Source organism: Pogona vitticeps, chromosome 6, assembly GCF_051106095.1.
Source record: "Pogona vitticeps strain Pit_001003342236 chromosome 6, PviZW2.1, whole genome shotgun sequence".
Taxonomy (NCBI): Eukaryota; Metazoa; Chordata; class Lepidosauria; order Squamata; family Agamidae; genus Pogona; species Pogona vitticeps.
Genome location: NC_135788.1, coordinates 114,021,033 through 114,046,207, shown reverse-complemented (window position 1 = coordinate 114,046,207; position 25,175 = coordinate 114,021,033). Strand labels below are relative to the sequence as shown.

Here is a 25,175-nt window from a genome sequence, read left to right as displayed (position 1 = left end):
ATGCCTAAAAACTACCAGCTTGTTCTCGCCTTCGTCTTTGCCCTTGATGAGATCAACAGGAACGACAAGTTGTTGCCCAACACCAGCCTGGGATCTAAAATTTATGACAACACTTTCAATTTGTTGAGAACCTCAGAGACCACCGTAGATCTTCTCTTCACAGGACAAGGGAATCCTCCCAATTATAAATGCACCTGGAAGGAAAAGTTAGTGGCTGCCATTGGTGGGCTCACCTCCCAGAACTCTATCCAGATGGCCAACATTTTGAACATCTACAAGATTCCACAGGTATGCATGCTTATACTCATGCTTTGGTGTTGGCTTCCAGAAACAGGCCATGTGCAGTCTTACTGAAACTGTGTTATTTCTTTTTTTCCTTTTTCCTTTATTAACAATTTAGGATAAGGTAGGGGATACAGAAGGTAAAGGGGGGATATGAGGGGGGGGGAAAGTAGGGGGAGGAGAACACAAAATGTACTGCCATCCAATCTATTCATATTGCCATATCAACTCGACTTTCCGCTTTTCTACTATATGCCCTCCAGGTTATAACTTACATTTACAACCTAGTTTTAATCTATATTATTCAAGTACTATCTGGTGATTCAAGCCATTTATATAATAAACCCCCTCGTTCAGTTGCCTTTTGTATTGGACGGTCCTTCAGCACCTCTGATAAGATATCCATTTCTGCCGCTTCCTGTATCTTCTCAATAAGTTCCTCTTGTTCCGGTATCACCGATTTCTTCCAGTTCTTGACATAAAGAATTCTGGCTGCAGTGACTATCTATATAATAAGTATTTCTTTGTCTTATCTATATTGTCTGGTATAATACTCAATAGAAACAGTTCTGGGGTTAGTGGAACCTTACAAAGCAATATTTTTTGTAACAAAGTATGTACACCTATCCAAAATTGCTTCGCTACTCTACAAGTCCACCTGAAACTGTGTTATTCCCAGCACTGTGAAGACAAGCGACCCAGGATTTCATTGATATATAGAATCAGCTTAGAAGTCTTCCCCTGAATCTTGTAGGAGCTATCCAATGTGCTGATTGCATTTAAAGGTAGGGTTCCGCAGCTTGGATCATTCCTGTAAAGTTACTCCTGTAAAATCAATGCAGAATAGATGCATCCCTGGGAAATGTGAATCGCCAGCTATCATTGCTATAGAACTGGACAAGTTGAAATACACTACCATAGCCAGTGCTCTATGGTGACCTTAACGTCCTTTTGACCTTGCTTGAAGTGATAGGGCCCTGGCTCAAATCTTTCATTTTCTCCCAAGTCCTGCTGTGCTTCAGTGATAAGCTCCTATATTTCAGAATTAATCAATGCTTGTGTGTTATAGTGGATACAGTATCAGACTAGAATTCAAGAGACCTGGGTTCAAATTCACACTTCGTCATGGAAACTCAACAGAATATGTCAGTGGTTAGGCACACTTTGTTCATCATACATGCCTTATAAACCATACCAAGGTCACCGCAATCCAATAGTGTCTTGATGGCAAGTAACAACTCTAATCATAAGGTTTTTCTGATGTAATATATTTAATTGTCACATTTTAAAGGAGTCCATCTAGTTGCATTGTTTAACAGGTTGCATTATGACAAAAGGAAGAAATGAATTTGCCACCATTCCATCCCCCCTTAAAATAAAAAAGAAGTGTGATGGACATGGTGGCGCTATGAGGGACGTGGTAGTGCTGTGGGATAAACCACAGAAGCCTGTGCTGTAGGGTCAGGAGACCAGCAGTCGTAAGATCGAATCCGTCGCTTGTCCCAGCTCCCTTCAACCTAGCGGTTCAAAGGCATGCAAATGCAAGTAGATCAATAGGAACTACCTCGGTGGGAAGGTAACGGCGTTCCGTGTCTAAGTCGCACTGGCCATGTGACCACGGAAGATTGTCTCCGGACAAAATGTTGGCTCTATGGCTTGGAAACGGAGATGAGCACTGCCCCCTAGAGTCGAACACGACTGGACAAAAATTGTCAAGGGGAACCTTTACCTTTACCTTTTACGTGCCGCTTATATACTGCCCCGTAGTGCTTCAGGCACTCTCTGGGCAGTTTACAATTTATTATGCAGGCTACCCATTGCTCCCCCCTACAGCAAGGAGGGTACCCAGTTTACTAACCTTCGAAGGATAGAAGGCTGAGTCAGCCTTGAGCTGGCTACCTGAAACTGAACCCAGGTTGTTAGAGCAGAGTCTTGACTGTAGTACTGCAGTTTAAACATTGTGCCATAAATGAATGTGAAATAAATGTGTTTTCCTTCCCGGATAGCTCAGTTACGGATATTACGACCCAGTCTTGAGTGATAAAACTCAGTTCCCTTCTTTCTTCTGGATGGTTCCTGATGAAAACTCTCAGTACACTGGGGTTGTTCAGCTGATGCATTATTTTAGATGGAATTGGATCGGCCTCCTCGTTTCAGATGATGACAATGGAGAAAGATTTTTCCGAGATCTCAGTGCGATCCTCACCCAGAGTGACATTTGCATTTCTTTCCTGCAAACGATTCCCACCGTGACCGATTACATGTCAACTTCCCTTCAGAAAAAACTGACTAGCATAATACTCGTTCTCTGGTCAACAAATTCTAATGTGATCCTTGCCCATGGGGATGTTTACTCTATGGAAGGCTTGCGGCTAATTCTAGAAAGGTGCGAATTTGGCCAGAACAAGTTCATGGGGAAGGTGTGGATTATAACGTCCCAGTGGGATGTTACAGTTGTTTTTCCCTCTCGGAAGTTCACAGCAAAATCCTTCAATGGCACCTTATCATTTGCTCTGCATACAAATGTGGTGCCAGGGTTTCAGGACTTCCTGGAGAATATCAGCCCATACCAGGCTAAGATTTATTTTCTTCATCAGTTTTGGTGGAGTTCCTTTCTCTGTTCATTCCCAATAGATAATCTGAATCGGCCAGGCAGACGTAACTGCTCTGAAGAGGACAAACTAAGTAGACTGCCTGGAACTGTGTTTGAAATGGGAATGTCTGGGCAGAGCTACAGTATTTATAATGCAGTCTATGCTCTGGCACATGCTCTCCATGCTATGCATTCATCAAGTGCTAAAGCAAGGCGGATCAAAAACTGGTTAAACTTTCAGCCCTGGCAGGTATGTAAGTATTCCTGAGAGTGGAAGTTCAACTGTGATAAACTTCTTGTTTTCTGCTGATACCAACCTTAGGCAAGCACAAAATTCAATTATTTCATAGAATTATACAATAATTCAGTTGGAAGAGGCCTATGAGGCCATCGAGTCCACACACCCCCTGCTCAATGTGGGAATCCGCATCAAAGCAGATCTCACATATGGTTGTACAATTTTTCTCTTGAATGCTTCCAAAATATTTGGTTCCATTGTCACACTGCTCTAACAGTTAGGAAGTTTTCTTCCTAATTTTCAGTCAAAATCTCACTTCCTGTAACTTGGGCCCATTGTTGAGTGTCCTGCACTCTGGGATGATCGAGAACAGATCCTGCCCCTCCTCTGTATGACTACCTTTCAAGTATTATCATATCTCCCCCAAGTCTTCTTTTCTCAGGGCTAAACATGTCCAGTACTTTTAGTCTTTCCTCATAAGGCTTGGTTTCCAGTTCCCTGATCATTTTTATTGACCTCCTCTGAATTTGTTCCAGCTTGTTGGCATCGTTCTTAAAGTGGGACGTACACAGTACTCTAGATGAGGGCTAACTAGTCCTGAATAGAGGGGGACTAGTACCGTATTTGCCAGTGTATAAGGCGACTGAGCGTATAATACGACCCCCCCAACATTTCCACTCAAAATGTAGAGTTTGTTATATATTTGTTGTATAAGACTACCCCCTCTTCCGCATGGGTGATTCTGCTTTGGCTGCATCATGGGGAGAGTTCATTTTGCCGCTTTGGGTTCCTTTCGCTGGGAGAGAGCGAGGGTTTGCTGGAAGAAGGACAGCATCGGTGCTGAACAGCTGACTGTCGGGAACCAGCAGAGAGGTGGCAGCCATTTTGAGAGGCAGCAGCCATGTGGTCGCATCTCAAAATGGCTGCCACCTCTCTGCTGGTTCCCGACAGTCAGCTGTTTGGTGCTAGAGTCAGGCTGTTCCCAGGCTACCAAGGAGGAGCGGGCTCGGTCTATTCTGTCTTACTACCAGGTAAGTGACTTTGCTGGGAGAGAGGGAGGGTTTGCTGTAAGTGCACCCGGTATATAAGATGACACCCCCACTTGGAGGCATGTTTTTCAGGGCCAAAAGGTCATCTTGTACGCTGGCAAATACATGGGATTTGGAGGCTATATTTCTGTTAATGCATTTGACTTTTTTTGAAGCCACCTCACACTGTTAGCTCATATTCAGCTTTTGGTCTGCAGCAATTCCAAGATCCTTCTCACTCATAGTATTACTGAGTCAAGTGTCCTGCATCTTGTAACTGTGCATTGGGTGTCCCCTGCCTCAGGTGTAAAACTTTGCAGTTATCCCTGTTAAATTTCATTCTGATCCAGAAACAGATCAGCAGCCAGTGGAGCTGGTGTAACGGGGTGGAGGTCTGTGAGTACTGTAACCAGCCCCAGTCAGCAATCTGGCTGCTATGTTTTTGACTTGCTCCAGTTTCCAGACACTTTCCAAGGCAGTCTCAAATAAAGTGGATTGCAGTCATCCAGCTGAGATGTAACTAAGGTATGCGTCACGTGGCCAAGTTAGACCTCTGCAGGATTGAGTCCAGCTGGCACACTAGTTTTATTGGTGGAAAGGGACTCCTGGCCGACACAGAAACTTGAATATCCATGCTCAGAGATGAATCCAGGACCACCTCCAAGCTGCACACCTGTGTTTTCAAACTAACACGTTTATTGGGACTGAAAATTTCATGTACTAGAATCTATTTTGGCAGGTGAATGAAAGGTTATTCTAAGACACAGAATATACAGTGTACTGTATTCACTGTACAGAGAAGGTGGCTTCAGTTAGGCCTGACCTTTGTTACATACCATTCATAATGGTCCACAATTTCTAAACTCTGTCTGAAAGATGGAAATGGCTGGCAACCGAACAAGTGCCTTTAGGATATGATTGATCAGTTCTTCTTCCTCTTAATTAGCTCCTCATGTTTCTGAGAAACATCTACTTTAACAACAGTGCTGGGGAAGAAATCTATTTTGGTGAGAAGGGGAATCTGGCAACTATGTATGACATCCTCAACTTGGTGGCATTTGCTAACCAATCCTTCCAGAAAGTCAGAGTTGGAAGGCTGTATTCCCAGGCCCTGGCAGACAAATCGTTCACTATTAATGAAAGTGCCATTGTATGGAATCACAGGTTTAAACAGGTGAGTGGCAAGTTTTGGGTTAAGGGTCCCTTCCCTTTTCTTTGAAGGCATTTTGATAATCTTTGGACATCCAAAAGATGAGAAGAGTAAAGTCTTTCAAGATCCCCTGATGTGAACTTGAGAAATGTCCTCAGATATTCCCCTGGTATCCATAATGTATTCAATTGTGTTTCTTAAGCTCTAGAAAGATGACATCGGTTCCTTTACAGAGGCTACTGAAGCAGCATTTCTGTGTTTTTTCCATCTGAAAAGGAGAAAGAATGAAATTGCATGCAGGAAAGTTATGATGGCTTTTCAGAGACTTCCTGCAGACCACAGCTTCCCATGCATTGATGCTATTTCCCCTGCTTTTCCTTTATTTCCCCATCACATTTCACTGGAAGCCTAAGAACTCTTTTTCAGCTTATGCAAGGTTTTGTACATGTCTCACATGATGTGAACTTTTACCAGATCCTGCAACATTTTTTTCCTACCATAGCTTGGGATAGCTTGCTACATTCTTGTATTCAAAGGATAAAGTTGAGAATTATAGAACCATAGAAAAGTGAAGTTGGAAGGGCCTACAAGGCCATCAAGTCCAACCTCCTGCTCAGTGCAGGAATACAATCAAAGCATATCTGCCAGGTGGTTGTCTAAGTTTCTCTTGAATGCCTCCAGTGTTGGAGCACTCACCAACTCCCGAGGTATCTGGTTCTGCTGTCATACTGCTCTAACAGTTAGGAAGTTTTTCCTGATATTCAATTCAAATCTGGCTTCCTTTAACTTGAACCCCGATCATCCTTGTTGCCCTCCTCTGAACTTGTTCCAATTTGTTACCAAGGAAAGGAGGAGAAATGAGTTTATTTCCATCATGCATATTTATCTCTCTGGTCTCCATTAGGTGCCACCCCATTCCAGATGTGTTGAGAATTGCCACCCTGGTTACAGCATGATTGTTCAGCAAGGGAAACATGTATGTTGCTATGATTGTGTTCAATGTGCAGAGGGCAGGATTTCAGTCCACATGGGTAAGAAAAAGAATAGAGGATTACATGGTGAACCTTCCAAATGTTTAACACTGAGGACTAGAAGAAGTCTATCAGTTTTCTCAGTAACAAAATAAGTTATCAGACTGCTTCTGGTAAACAATCAGACGTACACAGAACAGGATATAGGTTTTTTTCCCACATGGTTACTTAATAGTATGTCTGTTATAGGCTCTTTGGTTTTCCTGCCATTTTAAAATTATTTTCAACAATGTCAGGGAAGTGTGTATCCCATAATACAATGGTTAGCTAGGAATGGGGGTTCTAGCAAATGTGAAAATGATTAAGTAGACTACGTTGTGTTTCAAAAATCAGGATTTCAATTTTCCACCCACAGAGGAAATGAGATGCTGCCACACCGAAGAAAACTACAGTGGTGCCTCGCTTAACGAGTGCACCATATAACGACAAAATCGCATAGCGATCCGTTTTTTTGGATCGCTAATGCGATCGCTCAATGTTTTTTAATAGGGCAAAATTCGCTTTGCGAAGACCGGTAAGCATTTCGCTTACCGATCTTCGCAAAATGAAGCCCGACGATCAGCTGTTCGGCGGCCAAAATGGCCGCCGGAAGCCCAGAAATGGCCCAAAATGGCCGCGTGCAGCGTTTTTGCGCCCTCATTAAGCGAGGGGAGGGCGCGAAAATGGCTGCCTGCCATTAAGAAGCATCGCTGAACGGTGAGTATTCGGCCCATTTGGAACACATTAAAACATGTTTAATGCGTTCCAATGGAATTCCCTGCCCCGTTCAACAATGCTTCAGCATAGCAAAGGTTAATTCGGAACAGATTAACCTCGCTATGCGAGGCACCACTGTACTTCTATGCTTTGTCAGAAAAATCTTTGACTATTGGTAAATGCCCTTTTTTACCTGAAAGCTACAGAAGGTGTAGACAATCAGTGAAGCTGACCTTCATATGATAAGCCAAGTAGGTAGTGGTCATTGCATAGAACAACCAGTTGAGTTGTATTCATACTACCCATGAGTTGACTTGGGCAATATTTGACTTGCCAGTACTCCACTCCCAAGCAAACTACACCAGAGCACAGAGTGCTGTCCTCTGAAGATGCCGGCCACAGAGACTGGTGAAATGTTAGGAAGAACAACCTTCAGAACATGGCCAAAGAGCCCAAAAAACCCACAACAACCATTAGATCCCGGCCATGAAAGCCTTCACGAATACACTGGTAGAATTACTTTTAAAAATAGTTAGTAGTAGTTTTAGGTACAAGAAAGTAGTTAGTTTTTTATAGTTACAAGTTTTTAAAAGTATCTCTCTGGTTTCTGATTTTAAAAAGTAACTTTTAAATTACTTTAAAAATATACAAAGGCACAGACATGAGACAGACTGAGTCTACACTGAATGTATATGTTATTCTTCCTGCAACATTTGGTGTAGATACATTCTGTAACTAAAAAAGTAACTCTATAAGTTCAGGCTACATTGCAAAAGAGCACAAATTACCCAGCTTTAGCAGCCATTGTAACACAACTTGCTCCTCTAATCTCTCATAATCCTTTTCTAAATGCTTTCAAACTTCCTCAATGTTTTATTGCATGTGTCTGCTCATGACGGATTTAACATATGTTTGAGAGAAACTAAAAGTATATCTGCCATATTATTAAACAAGAAGTGAATTGAGAATGCACACATATAACAGAAGCTGTATATGTGTGCAATCAGAACTGGAAAATCCTCCCCAAATTGCCGGGGACATCTACCTATTTTGTGAATACTGAGGGCTTTTTGGTGAATTGTAGATGCCCTGGAATGTGAGAAGTGCCCAGAAGATCATTATCCAAATGAGGATCGGAGTCGGTGTCTCTCCAAAAAGGTGACCTATTTATCCTATGAAGAACTTCTGGGAATAATTTTGTCTTCTGGTGCCTTCTTCTTTTCTTTAATTACCATGGCGGTGATGGGCATTTTCATTCAACACAAGAATACTCCCATCGTCAAAGCCAACAACTGGAGCATCACCTGTACTCTGCTCACCGATCTTCTCCTTTGTTTTCTGTGCTCTTTCCTTTTCTTGGGCAGGCCTGGGACAACCTGTTGCCTTCTCCGCCAAACGGTATTTGGTACGGTCTTCTCCGCTGCAGTTTCTTGTGTGTTGGGCAAAACAATCACGGTGGTCTTTGCATTCATGGCCACGAAACCAGGAAACAAGATCGGGAGATGGGTGGGGAAGAAGCTGGCCATGACGGTGGTGATCCTCTCCTCTCTTATTCAAATTGCCATCTGTGGGGTGTGGCTAGCAATCTCTCCCCCATTCCCAGAGTCTGACATGCAATACCAGAGGGATCAGATTGTATTGAAATGCAATGAGGGATCTGACCTTATGTTCTACATTGTCCTTGGCTACATGTGGCTTCTGGCGGTCACCAGCTTCATAGTGGCTTTCTTTGCCAGGCGGCTGCCTGACAGCTTCAATGAAGCCAAATTCATCACTTTCAGTATGTTGGTATTTTGCAGTGTTTGGATATCATTTGTTCCCACCTACCTGACTACAAAAGGGAAACACATGGTGGCTGTGGAGATCTTTTCTATTTTAGCCTCCAGTTCTGGTTTACTGTTTTGTCTCTTTCTTCCCAAATGCTACCTTATAATATTAAGACCAGATCTCAATACTAAGAAGCAGGTGATTGGAAAAAAGTAGGGAGACTATGGCTATGCATGATCTCATTTAATGTTGTTGTTGTTTAGTCGTTTAGTCATGTCTGTCTCTTCATGACCCCGTGGTCCAGAGCACACCAGGCCTTCCTGTCTTCTACTGCCTCCCGGAGTTGGGTCAAATTCATTTTGGTAGCTTTGATGACACTGTCCCACCATCTTGTCCTCTGTCATCTCCTTCTCCTCTTCCCTTCACCCTTTTCCAACATCAGGGTCTTTTCCAGGGAGTCTTCTCTTCTCATGAGATGGCCAAAGTATTGGAGCCTCAGCTTTAGGATCTGTCCTTCCAGTGAGCACACGGGGTTGATTTCCTTTAGAATTGATAGGTTTGTTATCCTTGCAGTCCAGGGGACTCTCAAGGGCCTCCTCCAGCACCACAATTCAAAAGCATCAATTCTTCAGCAGTCAGCTTTCTTTATGGTCCAGCTCTCACTTCCATACATCACTACAGGAAAAACCATAGCTTTGACTATGCGTACTTTTGTTGGCAAGGTGATGTCTCTGCTTTTTAAGATGCTGTCGAGGTTTGTCATCACTCATTTAATGTATCTGTGCCTAATTATGCTGATGAGGAACTGGGATGGCAGGCAGAATCAAAATGATGCTGTTATGGCGTGCAGAATCTGCCCTGATCTGCTCTAAATCCAAATAAATGACATACCAATCATGCCCCCACTCCAGTGCCAGTCAACTTTATCCCGAGTCTCTGACATTATCATCTTCTGGATCTCCATTTAAACAAAATACATCTTACCAATGGACAGGAAATACAAACTGCCATGGTCAGACTTGGAGGTAGGGAGAGGAGCTATAGAACACCCTAAGAGTAAGTCCTGTCTGAGCCCATACAACAATGATTCTTCTAGAATTACACTGTCAAATGTGCTTATAAATATTAAGGGGGGAGAAATATAATACATCAATTAGAGATGACCTATGAAAGTTAACACACCTCTTTGCAAAATACACCTCTGCCATCTAACGAATAATTGGTGGAAATATGAATGAATCAGTTGAAAGCAAAAAAGGGTGATGGATGTTTATATTGGTGCTTTTTAGCTATCACTAACTCTAGTAAGTGAGAAAAGTAAACAAAACAATTGCTAAGAAATTATAGTTGTTGATTATAAGCAGGTAGCTATCGCTTTATATCAAGTTAAATAATCAAAAGCTTAGAATATGAAACACCATCAAATTCTCACAAGCCTAAGCTGTGAGAGTCACAAAAATAGAGTGACTGATAGACAGTCTATGATGGGGACAGATAACAATTTTGTTTTGTTAATTTGTTGCTATGCTAAGTCATGTTATGCTTTCTCTCTTTTTTGTTATTAATTCTGTATCTTAAAACCTTTTTGAAGCTTATTTAATGTTGCTTGTAGAGAGTTTATGCTGTTAATTGGAATTTTGCAACAAAAGTTTAATCTCGGAGAGATATCATTAATCTTCTGATCCATATTCATTTCTATTCCATTTTGTATGATTCGAACTTTAAAGTTAAGTGTTTAAGATAAGCTTTGTTGCACAAGGTACAAGCTTTCTCTCTGTTTCAAGAAGCTTTAGTTTAGACCTATGTCATTATACATTAATTCTGTACTGATCTTGAAGTATATTTTTGTATTTGTTGCATAGGTTTGCATATGCATATATTGCCTGTTAAATAAAGCAAAAAAAGAAGACAACCTTTAAATGCTCATTTGATAATATCAGTTGTTTGAGAAGCAGAAATACAAAATATCCGTGCAAAAATAACTTATACAGTGGTGCCTCGCTAGACAGTTACCCCGCATGACAGTTTTTTCGCTAGACATTGACTTTTTGCGATCATTATAGTGATTCGCAAAACAGTGGTTCCTATGGGGGAATTTCGCTGGACAATGTTTGATCCCTGCTTCGCAAACCGATTTTCACTAGATGACGATTTTGACAGCTCCCTCTGCGCTCGCAAAACAGGTGTTTTTGGGGCCTAAGCTCAACGTAGTTATTTTGACCAGGATCGTGTTATGAATATACATCCATAACATCATCTGCATTACACCTGAAAAATGATATGCATTTAAATGAAAAGCTATTATATAAGTAAGCAAAGACACAATTTGGGTGACCAGCTTTAAAACGAGACTGAGAAAAATAATAATCAAGACATGTAGTAAGTAAACCCAGACAGTCGTTTTCTTTTCCAGCTAGGCCAAAAGACTGTATAAAAATATTAAAAATATACTTCATCCTTTATTTGTTTACAGTTAATTATTTGGTCCCTGACCATGCATTTACAAAGAAACATGTAAACTCTCCCTTCTCCTTCATTGTCTTCTCTGTGTGGACAGCAACAGAAGAGAGGAGGTTCCTGCTTAAGGTTCTTCTGGTTACATGTGTAAACTCTGTGGTAAACAGCCTCGAAAGAAATCTAGATTTGGCTGCTGAGAATCTAAAACCACAAAAAGTCAAACAAAAAATGTGGTATGACAAAAAGGCTAGGGAACTTCATTTTATTCCTGGAGATGAGGTCTTTCTAGTGAGGCCCATCAAGGGGAACAATCTACAACTGAGATGGTACGGTCCATATAGAGTTATTCATGAAATGAGTAACCTCAATGACATTCTTGATGAACACCTAGACAAAAGGGTTGTTCATGTAAATGCCCTTAAGCCTTCTTGTAGTGGGAAAAAATGTGGTGTTTGAATTGAAAGCAGCTGATAAAGGAAAACATGAGATACCTCTCTGGGAATGGAGGGGTCAGCAAAAGTTCATCTCAGGGGAGGTGCAGATCAGCCCTGCTCTATTCATAGAACAGCAGAGTGATCTAACATTGGTTAATAAGTATCGACCGGTTTTCTCCAGCAAACCTGATGTAGCCAAAGGAGTGTTACAACGAAATGATCCAGAGCTGATGAAAAAAAAGACCAGTGACCTTGTTCCATGGTCCTATGACTGCAAGGTGGCTTTTGGAAAGCTAAAAGAAGCATCAACCAACCGCCCTGTGTTGCATGCTCCAGACTTAAATAAAGAATTCATCGTCCACATCGATACTTCGAAGGCCGGGGTAGGAGCCGTGCTGTACCAATGTGATGACTACGGAGACCAGGAGTGGCGATGTGGTGGCACTGCGGGTTAAACCACTGAAGCCTCTGTGCTGCAAGGTCAGAAGACCTGCAGTTGTAAGATTGAATCCACACGACGGAGTGAGCCCCCATCGCTTGTCCCAGCTCCCACCAACTTAGTGGTTTGAAAGCATGCAAAATGCAAAAATGCGAGTAAATAAATAGGTACCACCTCGGTGGGAAGGTAAACGGCATTCCGTGTCTAGTCATGCTGTCCACGTGACCACGGAGGATTGTCTGTGGACAAATGCTAGCTCTATGTGTTGGAAATGGAGATGAGCATCGCCGCCTACAGTCGGACATGACTGGACAAAATTGTCAAGGGGAACCTTTACCTTTTTTTACCTTTCTATGTATAGGAGCAAGAACCTTGAGGTTCCAGGGATCTTGTTCAAGTGTCAACAAATTTCTCTTGAGACAAACCACTCTTCATGAGGAGAAAGCAGGAGGGCCTACACATTCCTGTCTCGGCATGTTGTTGAGATCAAGGTGTGTACAGTGGGAAAAATTTTTTATCTGAAAATAACAGTCCAGATAGATGCAGTTCCCTGTACAGTGGTGCCTCGCTAGACGATGATAATCCATTCCACTGAAATTGCTGTTTAGCGAAATAATTGTCTAGCGAAAAGCATTTCTCCATTGGAATGCATTGAAACCTGTTTAATGCATTCCAATGGGGAAGAATCGTCGTTGTCTAGCGAAGATTGGCCATAGGAAAGCCTCTTTGCGAACTGCCGATCAGCTGTTTAAATCACTGTCTTGTGAAACTTAGGTCCCGAAAACACCTTCTTTGCGAGTGTGGAGGAAGCTGTCAAAATCATTGTCTAGTGAAAATCGGTTTGTGAAGCTGGGACCAAACATTGTCCAGCGAAATTCCCCCATAGGGATCATTGTTTTGCGAATCGCTATAGCGATTGCAAAAAGTCAATGTCTAGCGAAAAAACTGTAATGTGGGGTAACTGTCTAGCGAGGCACCACTGTAAATATCACAGTCTGCAGTATATTAAGAATGAATGCTTTCAAGTCAATATTAAGGAAACATGCTAAAAACATATGGGATGCTCTTCACTGAGACACCATGGAGAGCATTTTAAGCACTCATTCCCTCTTGTTTTCTAGACTGAGAGTTATAGACCTTTTCTAAAGATTTTCCCATCCACTGGGATGATCCATAAAGCCTGCAGAGGTTACACTAACCCTTAGGATTCTTCTGAAGATGAGCTGAGGAGAAGGGGATATGTGTGTGCTACCTGAAGCTCACTGTTTTTTTTTTAAAAAAAGATAGATAATGAATTACCAGGAAACTAGAGGCTATTTAAGAAACATTGATGATTCAACTTTTTATCATGTACAGTGGTGCCTCGCTTAACGAGTGCCTCGCTGAGCGATGAAATTGCTTAACGAGTGCCTCGCTGAGCGATGAAATCGCTTAACGAGGCACTATGGGCCATCGCTGGAGCATTCGCTCAGCGATGGCCCCTATGGCGATTTTTCGCTTTGCGATATTCGCTAAGCGATTCGCTTAGCGAATATCGCATAACGAAGTGGGGGAGAACAGCTGATCGGCGGTTCCAAAATGGCCGCCAGAAGGTCTGCGCCGCATTTTCGCGCCCTGCCCTCACTTACTGAGGGCGCGAAAATGGCGGCGTTATGGAGAAACATCGCTTAACGGTGAGTTTTCAAGCCATAGGAACGCATTGAACGAAGTTCAATGCGTTTCTATGGCTTTTTTAATTCCGTTTAGCGATGTTTCCCTATAGCAAAGGTTAATCCGGAACGGATTAACCTCGCTATGCGAGGCACCACTGTATCTCTGTTGATGCACCTGCACCAAGATTCGAATGTCTACACAGGAACAAGGGATCATATCCAAAAGGTGCCGTGCACATAGAACAAAAGCACACACTTCCACAAGGTGAGAAAAAGAAGCTTTCAAGGAAGGAAAACAGTTCACACAATCATTAAAGTGAAATGGTACTGCTTCTATATTACAAAAGAGTAAGCTGGCTTGGTTAGAATACGAACAAAGCAAGATAAACACTAGAGCCATGGTGATGGTTTTTGCTGAGATAGAAGAAGATATAAGTTAACATACTCTATTTGCCAAATAAACAATTATGAAAAATATACAAGGCAGGCTTCAAGAACAAAGTCACGTACAAGCATATTTATTGTTTCCAGTACTTCTCAATTCTTTACTGATATAATGGTTAACAAGACTTTGTCCATAGGTTTGCCTTCTTATTAAACTTTAGAACAGGAGGCAGAAGAGGAAGAAGAAGCGAACATTAAAAGTCCTAAGTAATAACATGTTGTTTTCTTACTAGCTGGTTCCTGGTGTTCAGTTCAGGCCTCAGGACTATAATGTAGAATTTAGGGAGAAAAATGCAACCCAGTAATCCAGCACTAGAAGCCAATATGGAGAAGATCTCCACGGCCACCATGTATTTCCCCTTGGTACTGAGATAGGTGGGGACGAAGGACAGCCAAACGCTGCAAAACACCAACATGCTGAAGGTGATCAGCTTGGCTTCGTTGAAAGCATCAGGCAACTTCCTGGCGAAGAAAGCAGCTGTGAAGCTGATGAAGGCAAGGAGCCCCAGGTAGCCTAAGACAACATAGAACATCATGTCAGAGCCTTCATTGCATTGCATTATGATCTGACCCACTTGGGAGCGCATGTCCAGTTCCAGGAAAGGAGGAGAAGTGGCCAGCCACATAATGCAAAGGGCAGTTTGGATGAGAGATGAGAGAATGATGACGGATACCGCCAGCCTCTTCCCTACCCAGTTCCTCATCCGATTGCCAGGCTTGGTAGCCATGAAAGCCACAACTACGGTGATGGTTTTTGCCAGGACCGAAGAAACAGCCACAGAGAATGTGATGGCAAAGAAGGCTTGCCGGAAAAGGCAAGACACCATCCCGGGCTGACCAAGAAACAGAAGAGAGCACAGAAAGCAAAGCAAAAGAGACAAGAGGAGGATGTAGGTGATGGTTCTATTGTTGGCTTTGATGAGGGGAGTGTTCCGATGCCAAAGGAAGCTCCACAGCACCACAAGGGTGATCAAAGAAAAGAAAAGAACAAAAGATGTCAAAATGATCCCCAGGAGCTCTTTAAAGGACAGATAGTCGATCACTTTGGGGAGGCATTGATCTTGATTGTGATTTGGATATTGCTCCTCGGGGCATTTGTTGCAGTATTCTGCATCTGAAAGTCAGAAGAAAAGATATTATGTTTCCAGAATGCCTATATGTCCTCTTCAGATCCCTCCAGAGTTTGGGGACCCTAAATTTCACAGTCACCTTATTACTAACCACTAGAGATGGGCAAGTTTGTTTAATGATATGATCGGTGTTTGGCAGTTCAGAACATCACCCCTCTCCAGCAGCTGCCCCCTTAGAGACAGCGTCCTGACTTCCCTACCATGCATTCTCCGGCCACTGACTCTGAATTGGTGCCTGCTGGAGGAGGGCAGTGTGCCAAACCACTGAATGCCCATTATGGCGGTAAATGAGCCGAGACAAACTGCGAAAGCAGTACTTTGTGCCCAGCTGTACTGGCCACGACAACTGAATCTAAAGCATCTGGATGGAGAATTTCCCAGTCCTGACCCTTAACTAAAATGGCGTAAATGTTGTGGGATGAAAAAAAGACAGACTAGACACATCCAGGAGAATATACGCTACTGTTACTGCTTTCAAGTCACAATTGTGCACACCGATTATATATAATGAGGGTTTTTGGGGTGTGTTCATCAGGAGCCTTCGCCACTAACTGTGTTATCCCAGATTTCTGGGAGCGTAGTTCAAAAACATATGGGGACCGAAGGCTGAGAAACACTGATAAAGTCACACCTTTATCAATGTTGAAGAGATGGGAGAGATTGTCTTTCTCTTTCTTTTTTTTTATCCTACTAACCTTACCAACCATAAAAGCAAAACTCCTTTTCCACTCTGCACAGATACAAATGATTTTCATGGTTCTCCTAACAGTAGAAGGATGGTTGAGCACCGAGAGAAAAGGCAGAGAGAATGGATGCAAAGAAGAACCAGGAAGTCTGATCCATGCTGATTCTGCATGGTTACCTCACAGAGTTGTTTTAGAATGCCATCGCCTTCCCTCTGTCCTTGCCCAATTTCAGCTTACCTTTCTGATTTGAAATCATTCCTTCAGAGCATTGTGGGCAATCGTAACAACAGATCTGTGCCCCCTGACGAGCCATCTTGCTCTGTCCAGGATGACATTCTTCAACGCATGTGGATTGAGGAGGTTTCTGTCAATAAGATGAAGGTTACAGAGTGGAAAGCATCAGGTATCGCCTTATCTCTGTTAGCACAACTGATCGCCTTCTTCAAGGTCTGTAGTGATTGGTGGTCCATCTTATTCCTTGACCTCTTGAATTATCTCATTTAACACTTTCTCTCCTGAATAGACCCTGAACTTTCACATTGGTTCCAGCTGCTTGACAGCTGTTACAATGGCCAGGATTGGGCGTGGCTGGGGTTTGCCCACCAACCTATCACATGTTAGCAAAGGGTGTGGAAGCGCAGAGATTTAAGGACGCGCTTCCACGTGTTTGCCTTCTTTCATTTCAGGCACCCACCCACTCTCCCTATTTCTAGTGTGATTTTTGGTCACCAATTTTGGGGCCGGATAGGAATTTTTGACCTTCATTCTGATTGGCCGTTGGGTGGCGGGATTTTTCACCTATCCCACACTGGAGAAGGGTTGTTGGCCCCCCTTTTTCGGTGGCATTTTGGTCACACTGGTGTGTAGTGCAGAAAAAATAGGTGTTTTTGGTGTGTCCCAATTGTAATTTCATCTTAGCCAACAGAACATCAAACCTACCGGTTCTGTGGATCGTGTGTTCACAGGGCCGGTTCGGGAAGGATGCGCTGGGCCACTTCTGGACCAATAGTCATCAAGTAAAGATGTCTGGAGGTCTGGTAGACCGCTGGAACCTGGGGGTCGGGGACTCACCCAATTTATGATCTAGGGGTTTGGTTACCCCTACCTATCACCTTTTCCGCACTACAGCAGGCCCCTTATAATTGGATTGATTGGCTGATATCATTTATTATCAATAAAGTGTGGCCTATATTTAATCCAACTTTGTCGTCTTGCGTCCTTATTCCAGAATTGGATGGACAACTAATGATTTGCATTAAGACCAAATAAATGGCTTATATATTCGCCACGTTCCATCAAAAGAAACTCATTTTTTTTCTGACAAAATTATCAATGTCTCAGCTAGATTCACCAACATGGTCTGGATAATCTCTGAATTTCCCAGAATGTAACCAACCCAATTCTCTTCTTTACTTATGCCTGTGAGAAGTGAAGGAATATAATCCCCTTTTGAACCTGGTTAAACTTGTGGTTCCAGACGATGTCACCTCCATGGATGGTGAACTCTTTTCCAGCAGGAGCCTGGGGGTTCATCCTTCCAACCTGGACTCTTTGAATTGACAGATTGGCAAATGTGACTGTGTTGATAATATCATATCCAATTGCCACTTCCCCATTTTCAACAAAGTATATTTCTTCTCCAGCACTATTATTGAAATGGATGCGTTTTAGGAAGAGATGAAGCTAAACCCAAGAGTTGAGAAACAATTGTGAATTATAACCAGAGATGAGAAATACAACCCTGATCAAGGCTCTGGAAGTGGGAAGGTTGAAGGGAGCGAGAGAAGGATAATTCTGTGCATTAAGTGTGCATTATCATTGACAAATGGGCATAACTTCATATGGGACAAAGTACTTACCATCTTAAGGAAACAAGAGAAAGATGAACTACAGCTGCTATGATTTCAGCTCGTAATTTTGAATTTTTAGTACAGTGGTGCCTCGCATTACGACGTTAATTACAAACGTCGTAATGCAAAAATAAAAAAGCCATTGAAACGCATTAAAACCCGGTTAATGCGTTCCAATCGGCTAAAAACTCACAGTCCAGCAAAGATCCTCCATAGGCGCGGCCATTTTCGGGTGCCTGTGCAGCGAAAAATGGCTCCTAAACACAGTGGGGAGCCATTTTGAGCATCCGGCAGCCATTATGAAAACCTGATGATCAGCTGTTTTGATCATCGGGAAGAGAAAATCGGTTCCCAAAACAGGGAACCGATCATCACACAGCAAAAATCCCCCATTCAAACCATCATTTTGCAATCGCTTTTGTGATCGCAAAACCTTCAACGTTAAGCGGATCCGTCGTAATGCGGGGTAAGCATAAAGCGAGGCACTACTGTGCTTTGAAACAACCACAAATTGTGAACCATAGGAGAGGATTCTCATTGTGTATGTCATGCCTCTGGGCACACAACAGAGTTCATAGCCAAATTCATGACTTCGGTTTACCTTGACATGTCAAATCCAGCCAGAATGATCATCCTTTACACAACTTTGAGTTACTGCTGGGCAAAGGATTTTTGGCCACTGTTATCCACCATGAGGGATTGCTTCAGATATTGAGAATTTTACCCTGTTCATTGACCCATCAACCAAGTGAATGCAAAGAAAAGGGATTTGAGGATATGCACATTGTTGGCGATCTTGGTTTATACATCCAACTGCATCTGGAGGAGAACTCTTCAGTTTATTCCATATCCACCCATTTGCACACCTAACTGTAAATATGGCAAGAAGGGCGAAAACAGGAATGAAGCCAAGAGAGAGAGAAAGACTTACCCTTTTTTTCTGCCACACTTTCATTTGAAGCAGAGCTCTGGAAGAGCCAGGCCCCACAGCGTGTAGACCCAGTTTTTTTTTTGAATAGCACAGATCATCATGTGCACTCACAAATTTACCCCTACGCCACTGATTTACAGCTACCCTTCTTCCATGAACATGTGGCAGATGGGTTAAGAAAGAGCATTCTTCCTGTGTTTGCCTATACACACCTCTGTAGGTCTTTATAGCAGGGACTGAGCATGGAGTTCTCTCTCCTACCTGCCATGGGTTGACATTCTGAAGCTTCCACTTGCCTTCACCTCCCAAAGCCTTCTGCCTGGATCTGGATGAAAGCATTGCATGGACAGCATACGCTATGGCATAAACAGCATTATAGACACTGTAACTCTGGCCAGGCATTCTGGTTCCAAACATATGTTCAGGGAGGTCACTTAATGCCTCTTCACCGGTACAGTTGTCTGGATAGACATTAAACTGGGGCAGGGAGCAGAGAAAAGCAGTGGCCCAAAAAGTATGGATGTGATACAGCTTAGATTGATCTGGAGTTAGTGTTTTCAGGAACTGCGCATATCCTGCCACATCACTTGTGTGAAGCGTAAAGGACAAGGTGCCATTGAAGGACTTTGGGGTAAATACTTGGCTGTAAAATACTGTGGTAAAATCCCACCGAGCTGTTATGATCCAAACACACTCTATGGGCTTCTTTTCGTCAAACTCCCTGACATACAGAACCATCCGCAACGCCTCCATAGACCGTAAGTCTCCATGAGCAAGAATCACCCTGGTTTCTGCTGTTGAGAGAAGAGTGTTAAGTCTTTCCAATTTACCCTTAAGCTGTAATGTTCCTTCTCTGTATCCTTCCCAGTGCTCCTTCAGTTGTGGGATGACTTCCCTAAAAGCAAGACAAATACCGCTTTCCAGTAGCAAAGGAAGGAGGATCCTCAGTAACGCTTCTCCACTCTCATCATCAGAAACAAACAGGCCAAGCCAACTCCATCCAAAATGCTTCAGAAGCTGGATGATCCCTGCATATTGGAGATGCTCATTAGGAATCATTCGATAAACATTAGGGAACTGAACTTTATCTTGCAAAGCTGAGTCAAACGAGTCATAAACAAGCTGAAGAGAAGAACAAAAGTAGTTTTAGGATTCCTACTAAGGTCTAACATTTTCTGAATTTTTTTTATGATGTCCGTCCAAGTTCTGGGCAAGACAGAAACCTTAACCAATTGGTTTTGTTCCCTACAAAATATTCTCAAGGATCTTGGTCTCCTGGTGGTGATGCTGTCTGGTCAAGTTAAAGAAGACATTAACTACCCTCTAGAAGCAGGAACCCATAGGAGGCAGCTCCATATTTTTTTGAGAGAAGGAAATTTGGACCACAGAGTTAGTAAGGCATGAAGTATGGGTGATGTGTGGATTGAGGTGGGAGGGCAACTCACAGTCAAATTTCTCCCTATGTGTTGGTCTTGAGCGACCACTGTTGTAAATTTGTACTAACTTTAACCCTTTCACTAGTACAATTTTTCCCTAGAATCTAAAGCTTCTTATCTCTGCTAAACTGTTGTTACTAGTGTTGCTGCTGCTCCTGATTATCCCTTTTCCTCCTGATGACATTTTGCATTGTGGATACAGAAGGGAAAGGTCCCACATTCATAAACAGAGGGCTTTTTTGAAGAATTGAATTAGGATTTGTGTTGAATGAAATGTCACAGAGGAGCACCTGAGCCTCACCAACTTGAAGGCACCAAATAGGTAGCAAGAACAAATTACATCTTCTTGATGAACCCCTTATTTTTTTTTTCAGAGAACAAAGCATACCTGTGGAATCTTATAGACATTCAAGATGATAGGCATCTGCTTGGAGTTTTGAGAAGAAAGCCCACCGATGATGCCCAGTAACATATTGCTACTGCCACAGATGTAGTTCAGAGGATTTCCATGTGTTGCGAAAAGAAGATCCATAGTCCCCGAACATCTCCCCATTTCGTTGAAAGCAGTGTCAGTGGGGATATATTTCAGCGTGTGATTGGGTAAGAGGCAGCCATTGTTGTTGATCTCTTCCACTGCGAAGGCAACAGTAAGGATCTGGTGGTAATATTTTAGCAGTAGGCTGCAATGAAATTTTCACAAAGTCATGGGACTGACTCATCACTGTCACCACATCACTTCAATTAATGTGTGCCTGACTGATTTTTAAATAGATTTAATGTTGTATATCCTTAGAGCTGAACAACTAAAATCAAATTTAGGGCTAGCTCATGTTCCATTGCTTCTATGAGTCCTAAGCAGTTACCGTATTTTTCCGTGTATGACGCCCCCATGTATAAGACACCCCCCCGCTTTTCCAATCCAAAATTAAGAAATCAAAGTGGGGCTTAGCAAGTGTATGGGAAAAGGGATCAAAGCGCTGCAGGATCCCTTTGATGCCTCCGTTTGTTGTTGTTCTCTCCTCAGCATATTTCCATGTATAAGACAACCCTCAATTTTTAGTCTAAAGATTTTAGACAAAAGTATAGTCTTATACACAGAAAAATACGGGATGTCATTTCAAATCCACTTCCTTAGTTGCTCTTATGATAACAGAGGCAACAAACCCATAACTGGGCTAAGGTACAACAAACAGGAAATAATACGCCATACACTAAAAACCTTTCCTCTGTAATTTCTCAAACAGTAAAGGAGGGTCAGAGTTTCTCTCTTAAAGGCTTGTTACCTATCAGGAAATATTGATATTTTTTATTATTACTTGTGTAAGGTTCTGCTACGTGAATCACTACCTCCCAACAGAATTATAGTATGAACCAAGAACACCATGTCTCCATTTTGAGACAGATTAAATTGTCACGGCTTTGGCTTATGGACCACATGGGATTAATATTGGTCCTCCTGACTTCTCCCTCAGGCAAAAACTGGGAGATGAATCTTTACTTCACCATAGTTCAGTGACTTGGGAAGGGGTGGGAAAGGCTGCAATTTTTAAAATTACATGTTGTCAAGTCAATTGTAACTTATAGAGACCCTTTCCAGAATTTTCTATCTGTATAGAACTCAAATGTGGTTTACCATTCCCTTCTTCTGGTAGTGACTTGAGACTGTGTAGCCCAAAGTTACACAGGCTGGCTCTTTGTGGGGAAACATACTCCCAAAATCATACTGAACTCATTGAGCTATCTAGCCAGCAGGAAACTTTTTCACTACTTCATTTTCTGGACTACAGCTTCCATTATTCCTGGCCATTGGTTATGTTTTTTGGATGACGGGCACATGAGATGAGCTGCAATATCTGGACAGTCATAGGTGGCCATCTGTTCACAGGCACACACAAGAGAGAGGGAGTGCTCTCTCTGGCTCCTTCCAGGATATGGAACTTCTTCCAAGGAAAGCCAGACTGGCCCCCCTCCTTCCTATCCCTTCTTTGTCATACAACGGCCTGCCTGTAATAATTAACCAACTGATGGTGTAGAGAGTCTTCATGGTTGTGTTATTTTTTGTTTTCAAATGAGTTTTAAACAAACATCAATTTAAAATATGTTTTGTCTTAGTAATCTATTTGATAGACTTTGGATAATGTACCATATTTTTCTGTGTATAAGACTATACTTTTGTCTAAAATCCTTAGACTAAAAGTTGAGGGTTGTCTTATACATGGAAGTAAGATGAGGAGAGAACAAAGACAAGTGGAGGGGAAAGCAAGGATCACAGTGATCCTGCAGGGATTTGATCCCTGCTTTCCCCTCCACTTGTTAAGCCCCACTTAGATTTTTTAATTTTGGGTGAGAAAAGTGGGGGGTGTCTTATACATGGGGGTGTCTTATACATGGAAAAACACGGTAAGTTATTGTAATTTTTAGCAGCCTCTGTTTTCTAAATTTACATCATAATCAGCCTTGAGTCAGCCAGAGGGAAAAGGAGGACCATTAAAAGAATCAGTCAATGAATCACTCTATCAGGCAACCACCACCTTCTGCTTCCATAGATCAAGGATTCAAAGGATCTCAGTGGAGAAAGCAACGTCTCATAATTTCATGAGCACCTCCAATAAGAATTCTCCCTTAGTCCTGCTGGTTTGCTATACATGTATGTATACGTACATGTGGAAAGATGTACTTACTATCCACGTAATGTGTCATAAGGACGTTGATTAAAAGAAAGCTGATTCAAGAAAGGCAGATGAAAAGAGAGAGAGGCACCAATCAGAACATCCTCTTGTAAACGGTGAAATTCCCTCTGAACCTTTTTTTGCCCAACGCCTCCCTTGTTCGAGTCATTTCTGGATATATGAGAGAGCTGAAACATGAAAAGGAACAGAAGCAATGATGTCTGTGGGACTCCTGCCCCATCATGTTTCCAAGCCACACATGGACACATTCTGTTTGGCAGAAACCCAGAGTTGCAAGACAGTCAAGTTCCTTTTTCTTCAAATCAGCTCTTGACCTCCTTGAGGAAAAGGTAAACTGACTAGCATAGAGAAGAGAAATGTTCCCGATTCAGTAAGTGCAGTTTGGCCAGTCTTTAAGGTGTTGTCTAATGCCTGGATTGTCTTCCATTGATCTTCCATCGAAACAGAAATCGTGTTTAACAAGCAATTTTTTAAAAGAAGTCTTTATAGATGGAGTACAGCACTGGCTTCTGAGGAGGGTTCATCTGTCTTTGTGATGTTCTGTCTCCTGGGGCTGCAGGTGCTTGGTGATAAGGATGATGCTAACTACAGGGTAGATAATTGTTGCTGTTGTTTGAAAAACTCAAAGGTTGAAAAAAATATAGTGAATTATTTCCATACAAAGCGATAGATGGAGACAGGATCAAATTTCAAGAAGGTTCATTGAACTTAATGGAGCTTATTAGCTGGTTCTTGTGACATTGCCATCATGTCAGTTCCAGCCTATACAGTGGTGCCTCACATAACGAGTGCACCGTTTAACGACGAATCTGCATAGCAATCTATTTTTTGAGATCGCTAATGCGATCGCATTGCGATGTTTTAATAGGCAAAACATCGCATTGCGATGATCGGTAAATGTTTCGCTTACCGATCTTCGCATTGCGATGTTTGCGGAACAGCTGATCGGCGGTTCCAAAATGGCCGCCGGGTGCCCAAAATGGCCACCGCAAGCATTTTTGCACACTGCCCTCGCTTACCGAAGCAGCGAAAATGGCGGCACTATGGAGGATCTTCGCATAACAGTGAGTTTTCACCCCATAGGAACGCATTAAACAAAGTTTAATGCATTTCTATGGGGTTCCCCCCCCCCCGCATTGCGATGTTTCCGGATAGTGACGATTAATCCGGAACGGATTAACATCGCTATGTGGGGCACCACTTACTTACTTTACAGACTAGTAGTGAGCCTCAAATGGTCCTTTCATTAACAATCTTGTTCAGGTCTTGCAAACAGAAGGCCAGGGAGATTTGGCCACTTTGCCCCTGTTTGAATTACTTGTCCATCAGACTAATGCAGCGTGCCCTACCCAAGATCACTCCTAAACAGTGTTGGAAAGGTAAATGAAGCACCAAATGTGGGAGTAAGACTGCTGTCTAGCATGCACTTTGCTGCCAGTTAAGACTCAAATACATTTCCTTCCCAACTCTTCTAGAGCTCCATTAAAGTCCTGAAAGTCTTAGGGTCAACATATCTGAAAAATCACCTCTTGCCATATGCACCTACTCTGAATCTGTGATCTTCAAAAAAAGCCTTGTTGAAAGACTCATCAACCCACAGGCCTAGGCTGTTAAGTGCATGAGAAAGGGCTTTCTCTTTAGTAACACCTACGATGTAGCACTTCCTCCCTCTGTCCCTGATGATCTTTCAGAGGAAACTGGTTTGAGAATTATTCTGTGAGACAGGGGATGAGAGTAGTAACCCTCTGGCTGGAGTGCCATCCCTCCCGCACACTGTTGAGAAAGAGATGCAGACGCTACCCACTTCACTTCCTAAGAAAACAGAACAATGGTGGACAGACACTCAGGATTTGGAAAGAGAGATTCAAGGGCTAACAGTCAAGGTAACTCAAGAAAGGTTGGCAGGAACCGAGCGGAGATAGAAGGTGGAGAGAGAGGTGGGGACAGCAGAGATAAGAAGGAAAGAAGGACAGTTGCCTACAGGTTGGGAATGGGTCTTGATGGAGGATTCATGGACAGGAACTTGGGAGAGACTAAGAGTACCTAAGGAGGAGGCTAACTACAGAAGGAGAAGAGAGATTCCCCCAAGACCCTCTTATTAGGAGGAAGCAGAAGCCCGAGAATGGCGGAGGAAGTTAAGAGAAGAAAAGGAGAGAGTGGAAAGAGAGAGGAGGGAGAGATTAGAGTGCAGGGTGAATGAGATGAGGAGGAAAGAATACAGGGAGGACCCTGGGTGACCCC

General features: G+C 42.7%; 2 protein-coding genes across 2 annotated transcripts; one reads left to right on the top strand and one right to left on the bottom strand.

Annotated features, from left to right (window-relative positions):
• Nucleotides 1–11,213, top strand: LOC110070082 (vomeronasal type-2 receptor 26-like). The gene is made up of 3 exons (XM_078378247.1): nt 1–288; nt 5,088–5,148; nt 8,103–11,213. The coding sequence occupies exons 1-3, from the start codon at nt 1–3 to the stop codon at nt 8,999–9,001; spliced, it is 1,248 nt and encodes a 415-aa protein (XP_078234373.1). The 3' UTR covers nt 9,002–11,213.
• Nucleotides 11,214–14,414: 3,201 nt separating this feature from the next.
• Nucleotides 14,415–15,617, bottom strand: LOC110070081 (vomeronasal type-2 receptor 26-like). The gene is made up of 2 exons (XM_078378246.1): nt 15,542–15,617; nt 14,415–15,325 (listed from the first exon to the last, which is right to left on the bottom strand). Exons 1-2 carry the CDS (start codon nt 15,615–15,617, stop codon nt 14,415–14,417), a joined length of 987 nt encoding a protein of 328 aa, XP_078234372.1.
• Nucleotides 15,618–25,175: the final 9,558 nt, after the last annotated feature.